The sequence below is a fragment of the Rhinolophus ferrumequinum genome, chromosome 16, assembly GCF_004115265.2.
Source record: "Rhinolophus ferrumequinum isolate MPI-CBG mRhiFer1 chromosome 16, mRhiFer1_v1.p, whole genome shotgun sequence".
Classification (NCBI taxonomy): Eukaryota; Metazoa; Chordata; class Mammalia; order Chiroptera; family Rhinolophidae; genus Rhinolophus; species Rhinolophus ferrumequinum.
Genome location: NC_046299.1, coordinates 28,011,312 through 28,028,401, shown reverse-complemented (window position 1 = coordinate 28,028,401; position 17,090 = coordinate 28,011,312). Strand labels below are relative to the sequence as shown.

Sequence of the window (17,090 nt, the reverse complement as noted above, 5' to 3'; positions counted from 1 at the left end):
AGCCCTACACTTGGTCCTTCCACCGGTTCTGTGGCACCAGGTAGAAGCAAGCCAAAAGCCTACCTCAGAGCTAAGAACCTGCACAAAAGATTCATGACGGAGAGCTGTAGAAACGAAGGTTAATGAGACATTAAAGAGCAGGTTAACATAACAGGAGATCAGAATGAAAATGGGAATTTGATCCCACCAGAAATAGGGAGCCATAAAGGTTGAACCAAATCACTTCAAAACTGGTCCCGCCGGGCCCCTTTCAAGACTCCGCGAGAGAAGAACAGGAATTCTACCCCCGTGACAGCTCCCAGTGTGGCCTCCTCACGCGCCAACCTGTGGAGAACATTCAGCCCTCCTCTCTTAGCATACTTCCACTTACATGCAGCGCTCTGTCTAGTGTGTTGTTGTCTCTCTGTCATGGTAATCTCCTGTGCAGTGCCCACTGCTCAGCGCCGTGTGGCGGCAGCAGCATCCTGAGTGGATTCTCAATGGTTTCCAGGAAGAACATTTCATTTCATGACACCTTACAATATTTAACTGATCCCACTTCTTCAAATTTTTGGCTAGTTGTGTTAGACCAAGGGAAAACGCAGGTATCTTAGAGAAAGTCACCCGCACTGTAAGAAGCACTGTGAAAAGCACTGAGGAAATGAGAAAGTCCAATTCCACAGATGTTTCCCCCTGCCTACAATACACATGGCATGGTGGTCGGGGTGTAGGTGATTCTGAGATGGATGAGGCAGGCCCTGTTCACAAACAGCTTCCAGTCGATCAGAAATGAATGGGCGTTTCCACCGGCTTTACCTGGCTACCGTGAGAGTCATGTTGTCTACGCAGCCCTTGATTTTGTTCTGAGCTTCCAAGTGCGTCATATTGCTGGTATTTTCCCCATCAATGGCTGTGATTACATCTCCAATACATAAATTCGCTATAGCAGCCTTGCTTCCAGGAGTGACCTGGAAAAAGGAAAAAAACAGGCTAGTTATTACTCATCTCCAAGGCAACCACTGAGTAAGTTACCACCAGATTAAATATTCATGGATATGGATCAAAGCATTTAAAAAGGAAAGAGGACTGGAATCATAAATGTCAATAACAACAATCCTTTATATTTATGGTTTAAGAGTCCTTTTCTATATACCATCTCAGTGGATCCTTACAACGACCTTCTGAGAAACAAGGATAAATACCAGTCCCCATTTTAGAGACCTGGAACTGAGGCTTAGAAAGGTCTGTGACTTACCTGGGATCCTATCCAACTAGTAAATTACAGAGCTAGGACTCAAACCCTGAAACCAGACCCAATGTTCCTCCTCCTGAACCTGACTGCTTCCTTAAAATAAATTACCAATTACATTTAAACACACACACACACACACACACACACACACGTAAGAGACTATTATGTTCAGTAATATCCTATTTCCATAAAAATCTTAATAATATGCTATTTATGCACAGAACAAAACTGGAATACTGCACACCAAATTGTTCAGTTACACATTTCTGTAATGTTTCTGGCTTTTACGATGAGCTTGAATTACTTTCATCATTAAAAGAAAAAAAGTAATAAAAACAGTTTAAAATCTGGTAGTATGGACTTACACTGGTTCATTTTCTACCACCCAAGAAGTTGACTATGATTATAGTCATTCCCTATACGGGGCTGGTTTTCTGCAGGCTGATGCTTCTGAACCAGCAGTTCCAAATTTACAGGCCACCAATGGTTGGGGAAGCCAGTCAATTACTGCAATGGGTCATCAAAATCCATCTGTCTACTGAGCATTATATGTGGACTGAATAAATATCATGCCTCACACAAAAACGTACGACTATTTTTCAAGGGAACAGAGGGGCTGTTGTGATGAATGAAATACAAACTCATTTTGAAGCAGTACTAACCTCAGAGAAATTTTTTATTAGGTTATTTTCTAAACCAAGGTATACTAAAAATATTACGATCATCGCAGGGTCAGCCCCTGACTTTGACATAGAAGACCTTCCTCGATGGGACTTCCAAGCCCCCCAGAGCAGAGTAGGGGTAACAGACTCAGACTCCCAGGGCTCACAGGGTTCCGGCCTTCCTCCCCCACCCCACCCCACCCACCCCACCCTTGGAGAAGGCCCTTGACTCCTGGAAGCCCACTGAGCAAGACCTTATGAACACTTGGGTATCTCTGTAAGGCTAAACCACAGGTAAAAGGCCCTTCAAGCCACCAAATCAGGACAAAAGCTCATGCCCTAAGCTTCTGTATCTGATGCAGTTTTCAGCAGCCAGTTTCCAATCAGCCTTCACCAAACTGAAAATGCTGACCCTTCTGAGGTGGCTGGTGCTGCCATGGTCCATCTCCTCATCAGTACCTTGACCCCATAAAATGAAGGGTGGGTGACTTGATCCTTGAGGTCCCTTCTGGCGCAGACGGACTATGACTTTATCAGGCAAAACTCTCCCGGAATGTAGCAGGATGTGGAAACCAGTGCAGAGACCCTGACCCCCTAACCTTTCTTTCTGGCTTTCCCATCATTTGTCTACCAGAGAGCTGGCCTTTAGAAAATGAAAGCCCTGATCCAAGGTCAGACCTACTTCTCGTCCAGCTACTGGGAAAAGACATTTAGACAGACAATAGGCTGCTCTCCTTTCAGTCAACATGGTGGAGCTAACCTCTGAATCACCCAGTACACGCAGTACAAAAATTCCTCTCATTTTCTGCCTGTCTTCCTGAGAAGATTGATCTGGTATGACTTCATGTATATGTCACTTTTTCTAAAGAACAATACAGACCCCTTGTTTTAAAAATGGCCTTATGCATCCCTGTATTCGGGATTGGCAGTGCTTCTGGGTTGGCAAACTCTACCTCCAGAGAGAGCAGCCTGATTGAACCCATTTATCATGACCAAATCTAACAGTGTTAAAGAATAGTCCCCTTGGGATAAAATCCAAAATCATCAACAAAGTCCCAAGGACCGTGCCTCCCCTCTCACCCTCATCATGCCATTCCCCCACTAAGCTCCAGCCACAGGGGTCTTCCTTGTTTCTTTCCCACCTCAGGACCTTAGCACTTGCTATAACCTCCACCTGATTAACTTCTCATCCATCCTTCAGGTCTCAGCTTAAATGACCCTTCTCAGAGAGGCCCCTTTCCCCCATCGTCCTTTTGATACACTGTTCTTCTTCATCATGGCACCTGTCCCATTCGGTTTATACATCTATATGCTGAGTTTATTTACTTACTGTCTAAGGGTTGGCTAAACAGTAAGGTGTGTGAGGGCAGGATTTTTGTCTGCCTTTGGCGCCGTGGTATCCCCAGTGCCCAGCACAGTGAATGCTCAATATATATGTGCCCAGCACATAGTAGGTACTCAATATATATTTATCCAATGAATGATTGAATCTGGAATATCTAGTGTTGTTAAATATGTAATCGTGCTACTTCATTTTATCCTTTAAAAAATGACTATTTCAAAATGGATCAAATAATCATTTCCCTCAATATCACTGTCCCAGCATATGACCACTCACAAAACTAAAATGACGAGATAAGGAGTGGGGGAAAGGTTTGAAAAGATAACAACAGAAGTTTCTTTTAATTTCATATGCTCAGCTGCTAAGAACTCTGTAATTTCCAGCATTTGGTTCAAACTGTCATGTGGGAGAGGCATTTCTACTAAGTACATCCGGCAGGTCCTGGACAAGCTAGAACCGGTCTTAAGAGCCCTGAGCCTGAGTAGTCATGGCCTGCCCACCCTGTTGTTTGTTCTGATTTTTATTTTTTTAAGCCAAACTGATGGGAATCCAAAGGAAATCTTAGCAAGTACAAGACAACATCATCAGATGGGACTTGGATGGAATCACACATAAACAGATTAAATTCATTCTTTCATGAGCTATTGGTTTTTAAAAAAAATGGATTTGAACAAATTATAGATTTGCCTTTTACAGAACCCTTTCACATACAATCTCCTATTTGAGATTTTAATAATGATGACCTTACCACCAACATATAACTTTTGCAGGTGATGAAATTAACTCACAGAAGCTTGACTGATTCAAGTTCACACATCTAAAGGCTTGAGCCCGGACTTGACACCAGATCCCTTTATTCCAAATTCCATTCCCTTTCTGCTTTACCACGATGCCATCAGCAGATGATATAAGCTCAACTGCCAGAGCCAAAGAGAAATCCAGAATTTAGGAGATTTATCGGCCGTGGTCTTCCACGAAAGGTACTGGAGTGCCACAGACCCCTGCTTCCCACCACAGGACAGTGCTCTGTGCTGAGCTGGGTCCAAGTAACCTCACCGCTTACAACATAACCGAATCGGAACACAAAACCAAAAAGGGCCTTAGGAGACAAGGGCCTGTGTCTCCAACATTAGTCAGTTTCCATCTTGACCAGTGGACTCCAACTCTTACAACACTCTCACTATTCCTCATAATCATAGCCGTTAGCTAATAAGTGCTTATTACGCGCCAAGCATAGTTTAAGTACTTAGCAAGGGTTAACTTAGCAATCCTCAGTGATACTACTAGGTGTGCAATATTATTGCCTCATTACAGATGAGGAAATGGAGGAACAGAGATTAAGCGGTTTGTCTGAGATTATATAGCAGCTGAGCGGCAGGCCGTGGGGCTCCAGAGTCCATCCACTTAACCCAGTATATCACACTGTCTATTGGAATTTCCTCCTGACCGTCAAATTCCATCAGAACCACCTCATAATGGAGTCAGTTTCAATTTCTAAAAAAGAAATCCTATCCTCTCCTCCAAAGAAATAGACCCATTAGTTAACGGACATCCTCAAAAACCCTCTTCCAGCTTTCTTCCCCAGGGACCATACAAACTCCATCACACAACTCCTGCTGCATGAGAATAAATGGCACAACAATTTCCATTCCAGAACAACCCGCCATTTTCTGCAGAATTCACTCATGTCTCCCTCCTTCCTGCCCCTGCCCCAGGCAGACACTGCTCAGGGCCCAACCAGTACACTCGCCCTATTCTGCAAGTCCCTAAAACATCTTTAAAACATTGCGGTCAGACTCCTGAGTATGCAAGATTTTGAAGAGTTTAATGCCATTTCTAAATGGCACAGAATAGGACTAGGATGCATCTCTCCCGTTTTTTTCAACTTACATCTGAATAATGAAATAATGCTATTACACAGAACTGGATTTGTACCCACTAGCCATGACAAATGAAGAGGCAACCTTCCTCCTCTGAAATAATGGCATGTTTCTTCTACTCTATCCCTCCTCTCTCTCATTCATTCATTCATTCACCAGTCATTCTTTATGAACATTCTGAAAGACAGTGTAGCTTGTTAAGATATGGCTTCTGAAGTCAGATGACCAGAGTTCAAGTCCTGTCTCTGCCACTTGTAAGCCAAGTGACTCTGGGTGGGATATTTTACCTCTGTGTGCCGTACTCTTCTCATCTATGAAACAGGGATGATAACACTCCTGACATCAGTGATAACACTCCTATTGTGAGGATTACATGAGATTATTCAGGCAGAGCACACTGCTGAGCTCTAGAAATATGAGCTATTCTTTGTAGATTCCAGGAACCACACAAGGCACTGGAATACAGACGTGAAAAGGATGGTGCCTGCCAACAGAAGCTCCCAAAATTGGGGGGTCGGGGGGGCAGACATATACAACTGCTAATGAGTTGCAAGCAAAGAGGCAATGGGACGATAAGGGTGGAATCAGGGAAGACTCCCTGGAGGAGGTGTTGCTTAAAACTGTGCATAGGCACTATAGGAGGTGGGAAAGAGCATGCCAAGTTACAGGAACAGCATGTGGACTAGCATGGATGAAACACAGGAAGTGAAGGGAAAGGAAGGAGATGAGGCCGGAGACGTAAACACAGATCAGGCCTCTAAGAGCCCTGTTATTTTCCTTCTAAGAAGATTGTACTTTATCTGGAAAACAATGGGGAACGACAAAGGAATTTAAACATAACCTCTGACTTGGCTGCCCAGTTACTGCCAAGAAACAACCACTGAGCCTTAGTCCTGCTAGATTAAGGTGACTGAATTTGACAGTACTCTCATAATTGCAGTTCAAAGGAAGAGACCCATACAGGGGGTCGCCCAGTCAGCCCCCAGGCCGGCCACTGGGAAGTGGACTTTTCAGAAGGCAGTTCCATTAAAATTACATGTTTAGTTGACAGCTAGATGGGGTGCCTACAACTCCCCAGGCTCAAGATTGAAAGCTGATGGTCCAAGAAATGAATCCAGCCCACAATCTTGGGGTCTTCTTTTTCTTAATTTAAATTACTTGCCAATATTTACAATATGAAATTTCATATTTACAATATGAAATTTACATTGGTAAATTTCATACAAACCCTCAATTCTCAGCTTCTTATGAAAAATCAAGCAATTCTGAACCTATATTCCCATATGGCAACAAATAGGCACCAGCTGCAGAACCTGTCCCCTCTCCATGAGGCACATGCTCTCCCTTTAGCCACAGCCCCCGACTACACTCTATTGCCCCCAACACAGAAATCTGGTACCAGTTCTCATCATTTTCGCACTACCTCACCTTGGAGTCAAAACTCATTTATGTTGCCTCCTGACCCCTTCATGCAAACGTGTTTGTAACCAACCACTGGCCTAGTTAAAAAGTTATGTAAAGCAACATTATATGTAGAAACATTTCATGACTAGGATTATAAAAGACCCTGGCTTGCCCAGGAGAGTAACTTATTTTCCCATTCTAATTGTCAAAAGCACTCCCATTTCACTCTCATGAGCTCCCATCTAGACGACAAATTGTGCTGTCATCCTTTGACAGAATAAAAGTTTTAACCAAATATTTGTAAAATAGTTTAAACAGTTCTGATGCAGAGCTTCCTCCCCCCACACCCCCAGGGAAAAGTTCTGTCTATTCAGAAGGTTCTCCGACTTTTACCCCTGGACAGGAATACAGGTCACGTTCCTGAATGCTCACAGAACAATGATAACCTTGGCCCTTGGAACTGACATCTAAACCTTAGGCCAGAAATTAACCCAGCTCACCAAAAACTCTTGATATTTGTAAGGATGAGGCAATCGTTCCCAGACAAGTTAGTCATCAGATCCCCTGGTGGTTTTAAAAATATAAATAGATCCCACACCCCACCTCAGATCTACTGAAGAAGGTCTACACAGCAGGACCCAGGAATTTACATACTTTTTTAAAGCTTCCCAGAAAATTCTGATGCTTATTATCAGGTTTGGAAACTTCAAAGGGGATGCTAATTATCCTTCCCCCCCCACCCCCCCAAGCTCTCTCCCTGAATGACATTAAATCATCAGGTAAACAAAAAATACTTAGACCTAAATTTCAGCTCCTCCAGAAACAACTTCAAGGGCTTACACTCCTATTAAAGTACATATTAATAGCAGGCCCTTGAAAGAAACATCCGTTAGAGTAGTATTTCTCACTTACCAAAACAGAGTAAAAAAAAAATTCTGTCCCTATAATGTTGGTCAACATCTTGAAGGTGCTATGCAAATGGAGTACAGTCGAAGTAATTTCATTCCAGATGTCTAAATAACTCAACATGGTTCCTATTTTGCTTTGGCCAGAAAACTCACAGCTAATGTAGTACGCAATTTCAGAAACCACCTGATTTACAGGTCCTGGTGCATCTCTTTCCTCTTCTATGTTGCAATTTTTTGTTAAATCTTATTGCATGTGTTATGTTTTAAATATTGCAAATACGTATTTTGGTGTTGTGAATCACCTTGAATCCTTCTTATAAGTAGATGAGATAGCTTAAATACAGTTATAATTTGGTATTACACAAAACAAGACTGGAAGAAAGATATTTGGAATTCAAGTTCAATCTCAGTGCCATGGGCCTTGACGGACAACGGACAACGTCTGTTGACTTAATGGCTGTCAAACTATTCAAGCATAAGTTTAAAAGATTTCGAGCTGGGGTTTGACAAAGCAGGACCCAGCTCTGCAGTATGCCATTTAGATGTAGACTTTGAACTCCCTTTAGTCAGATTTCTGACTCAGTTTGTTTGTGGGCCAGGGCTATGGCACAGGCTGTAAGCCACATTATAGCCACAGAAACTGTATGAGCTTATACAGGTTGGCCTGAAAACCCCAAGAATGTTTCAAAACGTTCTTGGTTACTCTATAACTATTTTCTCAAGGAAATGAGGCAATAAAGTAAGGTTCAGGTACTTGTAGAGGAGTTGTACCTTAATCCAGCTTCACTCATGCTCGATGCAAAAGGAAACTATTAACACTAAGGGGTGACAGTTCAGAGACTTATTGCTCTCAGTCTGAAAGACTAACCATCATTTCTTAGGTAGGAATATATTAAAAAACAGGTAATGGGGTGGCCGATTGGTTCAATTGGTTAGAGAGAGCACAGTGCTTTTAACAGCAAGGTTGCCGGTTCGATCCCCGCATGGGCCAGTGAGCTGTGCCCTCCACAACTACATTGAAACAACTAACAACTACTTGACTTGTAGCTGATGGGCCCTGGAAAAAAACAAAAAACACTTAAAAGTTAAAAAAAAAAAAAAAAAAAAAAAAAAAACAGTAGCAAAATAGGATACCTTATTTATCAAGAAGTCATTGAGTTTCTCAAGTCTCTGAACAAGCCCCTAGGAACCTCATGTGCATTTAAATAGCTCCAATAACCATCCCCCAAAATCTGAAAACTAAACACATTACCTTGGGCAAGTTATTCTATGCCTCATGTATCAAGTGAAACATAATAGTATCAACCTCATTAGGTTGTTGGCAGGATTAAATGAGATACATGTGTAAAGAGTTTAGAAGACTGGCATATGATAAGCACTCAATCCATAGTAGCTACTACCATTAGTATTTTTTAAATAGTACCGCTGTCTCCAGATGCCTTCTATGTGTGAGCAATAGTACTTAGCTCTCTCTATACACATCTTCAGCCTCACCACAACCTTTGAAGACAAGTAGGTACTATTATTCCCACTTTACAAATAAGGACACTGAGGCTTCAGGGACTAACCCTGCCCAAGGATACACAGCTAATAAATGGACAAGATAGGGTTTGAACCCACATCAGGCCAATACCCAGATTGCATTTTCCCACATCAAGATGTCTTTCATTCTTGATTAACTGCAGTGAAAATAAGACAGAATGTACAAAGCAATGATGTCTAAATAGTTCACCTGGATATGGTATTTTGATTTAAAAAATGCTACATGAGTGGAAAAAAAGTCCGGAAAAGTTTGCATCAAACAGTGTTTACCTCTGGGAAGTAAGACTGGGGAAGAGTGTGGGGAAGGCTTTGACCTTATGCTTTCTACATTTTTTAAAAAATTTTATTGGTGAATATTGGGGAACAGTGTGTTTCTCCAGGGCCCATCAGCTCCAAGTCGTTGGCTTTCAGTCTAGTTGTGGAGGGCACAGCTCAGCTCCAAGTCCAGTCGCCGTTTTCAATTTTCAGTTGCAGGGGTCGCAGCCCACCATCCCATGTGGGAATAGAACCGGCAACCTTGTTGTTAAGAGCTTGGGGCTCTAACCAACTGAGCCATTCAGCTGTCCCTCCGGAAGCTCAGCAGCAGCTCACTGTCTTCAATCTAATTGTGGAGGGCGCAGCTCACTGGACCATGTGGGAATCGAACCGGCAACCCTGTTGTTCAGAGCTCGGGCTCTAAGCAACTGAGCCATCCGGCCACCACCACATTTTTACATAGTATTTAATCTTTCATAACAAGCACGAGGGTTGCTAGGTAAACTTTTTATTGACGTATAACATGCATACAGTAAGGTTTGCATACAAATCGTACATATATAGCTGGGTGGATTCTCACAAAGAGAGCACGCCCACGGAACCAGCACCAGTTTCTCAGAATCAGTAACAGAACATCAGCTGAACTTCTGAGGTCCCCTCGCGCCTCCTTCCCATCACTAACTTCCTGGCCAAGGTGATCATGATCCTGACTTCCAACACCACAGATTAATTTTGCCTGATTAATTTTATATGCTTTTTATATCAACATATAGTTGGTAGGAATGTAATTATATTGATATATATGATAAATATATTAATATATAAATATGTTAACCCTTTTATGTCTGGCTTCTTTCCCTCGTAGTTGTACTTGTGTGTATGTGTGTGTCTCATCCATATCCTGTGCAGAGTTGTAATTTCTTCATTCTCATCGCCGCGATGTCTGATATCATGTAACTATTTACTTGTCCATTGTACTGTTAGACATTTGAGTGGTTCTTCTAGTGAGTCTTTAACTGGAATTGCTGGCTCACAGGGTATAGGTACGTTTAACATGAGAAACTGAGTATTTTTTAGAATTTTTTTGAAAAAGAAATGGAGGTAAATTTAATCTATCTCTATGCATTTGTTACCTTTATCTTATATACGTCACACCTATGTCCTTGTTATCGCGCTTGGTATGAGAAGTCATGTCTATAAAAATTAGGCCCTGAGTCCTTGGTCAAGAACCTGGCCGCCTACAAGACCAGAGTGTTCTTCAGAGAAGCATTTTTAATGTTTATGGCATTTATCAAGAATGCCATGTACCATGGACGAGAAAGTACACCACAGACCTGTTACTGACGAGCATCCCAGTTCCCTCGCAATGAGGCAAGTCACAATAGCAACATTCATACAGGCTGCTAAGCATCACACTGAAAGTAACTTTTTTTGTCTTAGGATTTCATAGGTATATTTCGTTTTGGACCTGCTGGGTTGCCACTTTTTGGGCCCATCCTTGGCTGGGCAAGTTAGATCTGTCCACCACCTGGTCATGTTCATTTGCCACAAAAACTGTCCCCAAATGCCCTCCTCGCCACCCAGACAGGCTTTTCTCTGGCCAGCCCTTCAACTCTCTGTTTTTCTGTTCTTCACTATCCACATGGGCATGGAATCCATAGCTGGACTGTCAGTTCTCCCAGGCGAAGCCAGGGCTTCTGGCTTTCAAGGAGGGACAGGGAGGGGAGGTGCTGCTCTCTGGGATGCTCTGAGCTGGATCTTGGAGCACTTGGGCTGAGGCCACAGAGCAGCTGGAAGGCTACCTGGCCAACCACCCTCATGGGCACCAGAGGCTTTGGGATCCCAAATGAACTAGTGACAGTTACAGCTTATCAAGAGGCAGAATATTGTGGTTAAAGCTGGCCTGGGAGTCAGTCTGCCCGGCTTCAAATCCCAGCTCTGCAATTTAGCGACTATGTGTGCGGTGTCCGTGTGTGATGGGTTGTGGGGAGTAAAGAAGGTAATTCAAGTGCACACCTACCATAGAATAGGCATTCAATAAATGTTAGCTGCTATTAAAATACCAGTATGACACAGAGATTAAGGCCATGGGCTCTAAAGCCAGACTGCTCAGCCAAATTCCAGCTCCATCACTCACTACTGTATGATACAGGCAAAGTACTTAATGTTTCCATGCCTCAGTTTCCTCATCTGTAAAATGGGTATCTTTATTTTATCTGCCTTACAAGATACTTGTGAGAGTTATTGAAAGAATATATTAAGCATTTAGAATAGTGCTTGGCATATAAAAGCCTTACATACATTTTAACTATAGTCATTATCACAAGCCAATCAAATAAATAGTGCTCAAACAAATCTTTCAAGTGTAGGCCAGCCCGGTGGCTCAGGCGGTTGGAGCTCTGTGTTCCTAACTCCGAAGACTGCCGGTTTGATTCCCACATGGGCCAGTGGGCTCTCAACCACAAGGTTGCCAGTTCAACTCCTCGAGTCCCGCAAGGGATGGTGGGCTCCGCCCCCTGCAAATAAAATTGAACACAGCACCTTGAGCTGAGCTGCCCCTGGATGGCTCAGTTGGTTGGAGCACGGGCTCTCAACCACAAGGTTGCCGGTTCGACTCCCGCAAGGGAAAGGGATGGTGGGCTGCATCCCCTGCAACTAGCAACGGACCTGGAGCTAAGCTGTGCCCTCCACAACTAAGACTGAAAAGACAACAACTTGAAGCTGAACGGCACCCTCCATAACTAAGATTGAAAGGACAACAACTTGACTTGGAAAAAAATCCTGCAAGTACACACTGTTCCCCAATAAAGTCCTGTTCCCCTTCCCCAATAATAAAAAAAAAATCTTTAAAAAAAAAAATCTTTCAAGTGTAAATGGAGGTTCTTATCCATCTGAAAACATTTCTGAATTCATAATAAGTTTTCTCAATCAACTCATGGTTGAAGGTGCAACTAATGCCATATGAGAGGCTGGGATATTTTTTTTATAATAAAAAGTGGGCCCTTATATTCAAAGAGTACAAAAGCGTTGGGTTTGCTTGTTTGTTTACTATTTTATTTTATCTTTACAGACAACTGAGCCCTACAGAAGGTATGTGACTTGCCCAGGGTCACCCAATGTGGTGCTCAGGACTGGAGCTCAGTTTGAGTCACTGCGCTGGACATTTGAGCAGACATCATACAGAAGTTCTGGCAGCTTCCCTGGACTTTCCTGAAACACGCTGGAAGTCAAATCATCCTTTAAAAATTAATTTTCTAACGCGGCCACTTAGTTCACTTTAACCAGTCCCTACCCTGTCCTTCACAAGGTCATTAAGTAGTTCAATCAATGAAAAATTATGTAAATTCACACAAATCACCTCACCTAGAGGGACCTGAGCTTCCTCTCTGTAAAAGGCAAAGATGACCAGCTTTGCTCTCCCCTGTGGAGCAATGCAAGGCACAGCCTGCAATGAGCACAGCCTGGAAGCCAGTCTCAGCCTCGTCTCATCACCAGAGCAATTCCTTGGTGCTTCTCCCAGTCCCGATCAGCCTGTGACAGTGAGATCCCAGCGGTTAGATGACAATCTCCTTTCAGTCATGGGCAGCGCTGCAGTACCTTAAAGCCATTCTCCTCCCCTCTCTCCTCAAAGACAAGCCAGCACTTTTGGCACCCAGAAGGCTGGGGGAGGGGAGGGTCTCTGATCAGCTGGTCAAAACATGGGTTGGTGAATTTCAGGCCAGGGGGCTCAAACCCTCACTAACAAGCCATTCCCTTCCATTCATCCTCTCCCTCCTCTCTGCTTAGACCAGCAGTGATCCACTGGAGTAGCGAATATTTCCCAGGTGATCGATTCCAAAGAATGAGGGAGTGCAGAGCAAGGGCCATTAATGTATAATAAGGCTTTATGGACATGTCTTGCTTTTCATAATCTGACAGATGAGCCCTGTTCTTTCGACCTTTAGGATATGATGTAAACCTACTTGAGTCCGGAAATAACACTCTTTGAAAAAATCAGAAAAGAACCTCTGGCTACAGAACATTCATTATTAAGCACCCCTTAGGATATTAAGCAATCCCCCAGAAAACCACAGTGCTCTTAGCAAAGGCTTCCCCAGGGGTCAAGAGGCAAGTGAGCAGCCCCTCCCGATAAGAGCATCCCCTTATCTCTGACCCCACCCCTTCCTGTCTTCTCAGAGAAAGTCAACATAAACTGAGCAGTACTTTTCAGCATGGGTGTCAATTCTCTGAAGGCTTCCCTTGACAGCAACTAGAGGAAATATGAAATTGACATAGAAAAAAAAAATCTCGGAGATAGACAACCATAGATGTGGAGCAGGAACGGACAGAAAATAATCTCAGGGGATAGAGGCAAATGTGCGTCTGGATCAACAGGGAGTCCAAGGTAGAGGACTTAAATAAAACACTGGGAAAGGAAGAAAGCTAGTAGTTTATGTCCATTTAAAGTTTGAAAACCTAGATTGAAATTTTAAGTTTATCACAATAGGTGAAAATGTTGAAGAGTGAAAGTAAGCTACACAGACACACACACACACACACACACAATGTGTTCTGTATGATTCTGCTCAGAAACAGGGAAAATTAAGCTCTAGTTTTCAGGATGCATATTTAGATGGTAAAACTATAAAGAAAAACAAGGTTTTTCCATAGGAGGTGATTACATAAGTCAGGACAGGGTTATGTGTAGTGAGCTTCTGGAGTGCCGGCAATGTTTTATTTCTTGCCTTGGTTGGTAATTAAACATGTACTTTACAATCGCTTGCTATGCATTTATATTTTATGACTTTGTTATTTCACAATAAAAAATAAGTTAAAAAAAAAAAACAATTTCAAGTACACAGATTACAGAATCATATTCAGAGGCGTTAGCAGTTTAACAAAAAACTAGGGCCAATACCAGAATAATTCATGTAGGTGAAAGCAAATATAGTTATTTAAACAAAAGGCACTCCTCTACCAGCCTAATTTTATGGTTTGCTTTGGTGTGGAGGCTCAAAGTCTACATATATACAAAACCATTCTAGCAAACTATCTGCCTAGGATGATAAACGTAGCACACCTGCCAACCAGAAGGTGTAATTCTCAAAGTGCTTACACCTCCTCACGATTAGTCACCGTTTCTAGATTCCTTAACTCACAGCAGAGGTAAAGAAGGCAGCTTCAGACAACAGAAGGCTCATCCCAGGACAGCTCAAGTAAGGAGCAGACACCAAACCAGCACCAGATCTCAGATGGTCCCCTCAGGACCTCCTCAGGACAATGACTTTCCCATTACCAGGAGTAAGCCCACATTTTTCCATGTGGAAATAATGAGAGTAAGAAACAAGGAAACTACTGTCACCATGAGACTGTCACCTCCTGAGCCACTTTCACTTTTCAATTAAAGCACCTGCCAAGGGCATCATCAAGATTAGCTTCCCTAACTAGACGCTGCACACCTGAGAATGGAGTCGTGCCCTCTCATTTCTGAGACCCCAGGGCTTTACACAGTTTCTGGAATATGGTATATGCTCATTAAACATGTGCTAATAAATAATTAATATACGGAGGTACAAACTAATGAATTTACAATGTTTTCCACCACATAGCTTCATTCCCACACAGTGCCACTTGCATTGAGAGTTTTTAAAGTAGTTAAAATGCCAGGTGGCAACTGCCCTTTTAACAAATTGCCAATATATCTTCTACTTCTTAAAAAAAGGTTTCATGGCATATATAATAATTTCAGAAGTGGAGAGGGCTGACAGGTTAATTATAGACACAAAGAGCAGGGACAAATGGACTATGAGGTAAGCGAGTCTAAATGTGCCTTCCCTGGACAAGCATTTATTAATAAGCCTGCAAAGATTTACTGGGCATGGCCAGATTCAGCTCTGTGTCAGGCTTGGGGTTGGGGGTTCGGATTAGGGGAAGGCACAGTTTCTGCGCTTGAGGAATTCAGTGGCTGGGAAGACAGCCTGTGCCTGCGAGAATAATCAAAGAGGTCACCTTGGGATGGCATATGGAAGACAGGGGGGAGACAGGGCCTAAGAACTGAATACGGCATCGCCTTTTGTGGGGCGCAGAGTGTGGGATGGTCAGAGAAGACTCCCTAAATCCACTAGGCCCACCTGGAAAGAAATGTGGGTAAGACTGTGGGCAGCAGAGAAGCCAAGAGTAGGCGCCTAATTCCTTTCCTCCTGCACTTCCCACATACTCCTTCAGCTGCTGGAAGTGGGGACTAAGTCAAAAGCAGCCGTAGGGATCTTCCCCTTCCCTCCCCACCCTCATAACCCCCTCCAAGCAAAAAGAGAGAGATTCAGATGGCTGGGGAGGCCAGTATAGGGTCACCGTCAGTAAATAGATGGGCCCAAGAATGGAATGTGAGCCCTTTAGGCAAGGTGTGGACAACAGGGGGTGCTTTTTTTTTTTTGCTCCCTTTACTGAAATATCATTCAGTCAAAAAATATTTATTGGTCCCCTCCTAGGTGCAGGCACTGAATGTGGCCACTCTCGGAGAGTGGGACACCAAGCTTGCCTTTAGCCCAGACCAGATGACCAAAGCCTGGGCCTCCAAACACTGAGTCTGGGTCTCTGAGATTTCTTGTGGTCTCCGATTGAACCTGTGCCCTCCCAGAGATGAGGCCCTTCTAAGAAGTTTTCAGTTACTCCTTTGACTTAAGTATCCCTGTGGGGAAAGGGCTGATCCGTTGATAATCCGGGAATGCTGAGAAGAAATATGTCCATGGCCATGGCCACCTCCTGCAGGGGGAAGGGTATGTCCAAGAGGATCTGTCCGGGCTTTATGGTTTCCAAACTTTCACCTTTTCTCCAAAAAGGAATTAGGGAGATGAGACGAGGCCGTGGCTGAGATCCAAAGAGTGGGAAACGAGTTGTTTCGGTTGTGTGTTTAAAGTTAATCCCACTCGCCCCCCACACTCCACCTCCCTTTCCAGGTCGTCCAGGGTGCTTCCAAACGACTTTCCGCCACTCTGCGACTTGTGAAGAACCGAGAAGTGCTACTACTATTCCCCAGCGTGCGAAATCCGCGGGGACCCCCAAACCCTCGCCGCTTCACAAAGCGCGTCCACACGCCCGGCCGCGCTTCCGGGGCGAAGGAACTCCAACTGCTCCCTTCTATTTCGCGGATTTGGCGAGTGCGCGCCCGGCCGCCGCCCGGCTCGCCCCGGAGCGCAGCGGCAGGGAAGGGGCTGCCGGGGGCGACGAGCCCGAGACGCGCGGAAAGCGCTCCACGCAAGCGCTCCCGGCGCACCTGGATGCGCCCGAGGTCCCAGCTCCGTCCCCAGCTCCCGAAACCGCCGTCTCCGACAGCGCTCGCCGGGCCCCAGCCTTCCCAGGTCCCCTGCGGGCCACGTCGCTCCCCAGGCTGGGAGCACCCTGCTCCCCTCGCGTCCCAGGTTGTTCTTACCCGGGAAATGGCGAGAGGCTGCTCGAAGTCCTTGCCCCCCACGAGGCGGAAGCCCCAGGGTCCCGGGCCCTGGAGCACTATTTGCTGGGTGGTCATGGCGAGGCGACAGCGAGCGTTGACCCGCGGGGACAGACGCGACTGGACGCGGCGCGACGCGCTGGGCTCCCGGGGAAGCTATAGGAGAAAGAGCGTGCGCCGCTGGCCAGGGGAGCCGGGGGCGGGCGGTAGCAGGGGCGGGGGCGGCTCCGCCCAGGCCGGGATCAGGCCGCCAGCCCCGCCCGTCCTCCCGCCTACGGCCCGCAACGGTTCTCCGCCCCGTGGCCCGCCGAGGGCCGCAGCTGGAAGTCGGTCCGAGAGCGCGGTGAGTCTAGTTAGGGGGCCCAGTTCCCAGCAGCTCCGCCCCGGACCCCAGCACCGCCCAGGGCACTAGGTGAGAGGCAAGCATGTTCCGACAGACC

General features: G+C 44.8%; 1 protein-coding gene across 1 annotated transcript in view; it reads right to left on the bottom strand.

Annotated features, from left to right (window-relative positions):
• PDLIM1 (PDZ and LIM domain 1) overlaps positions 1 to 16,874 on the bottom strand; it is a 40,310-nt gene extending 23,436 nt beyond the window's left edge. The window contains exons 1-2 of the mRNA XM_033131261.1: positions 16,633 to 16,874; positions 796 to 947 (exon numbers count right to left, since the gene is read on the bottom strand). Coding sequence (XP_032987152.1) covers positions 796 to 947; positions 16,633 to 16,728 — 248 coding nt within the window. The 5' untranslated portion in view covers positions 16,729 to 16,874. The remainder of the gene's footprint in view (positions 1 to 795; positions 948 to 16,632) is intronic.
• Positions 16,875 to 17,090: the final 216 nt, after the last annotated feature.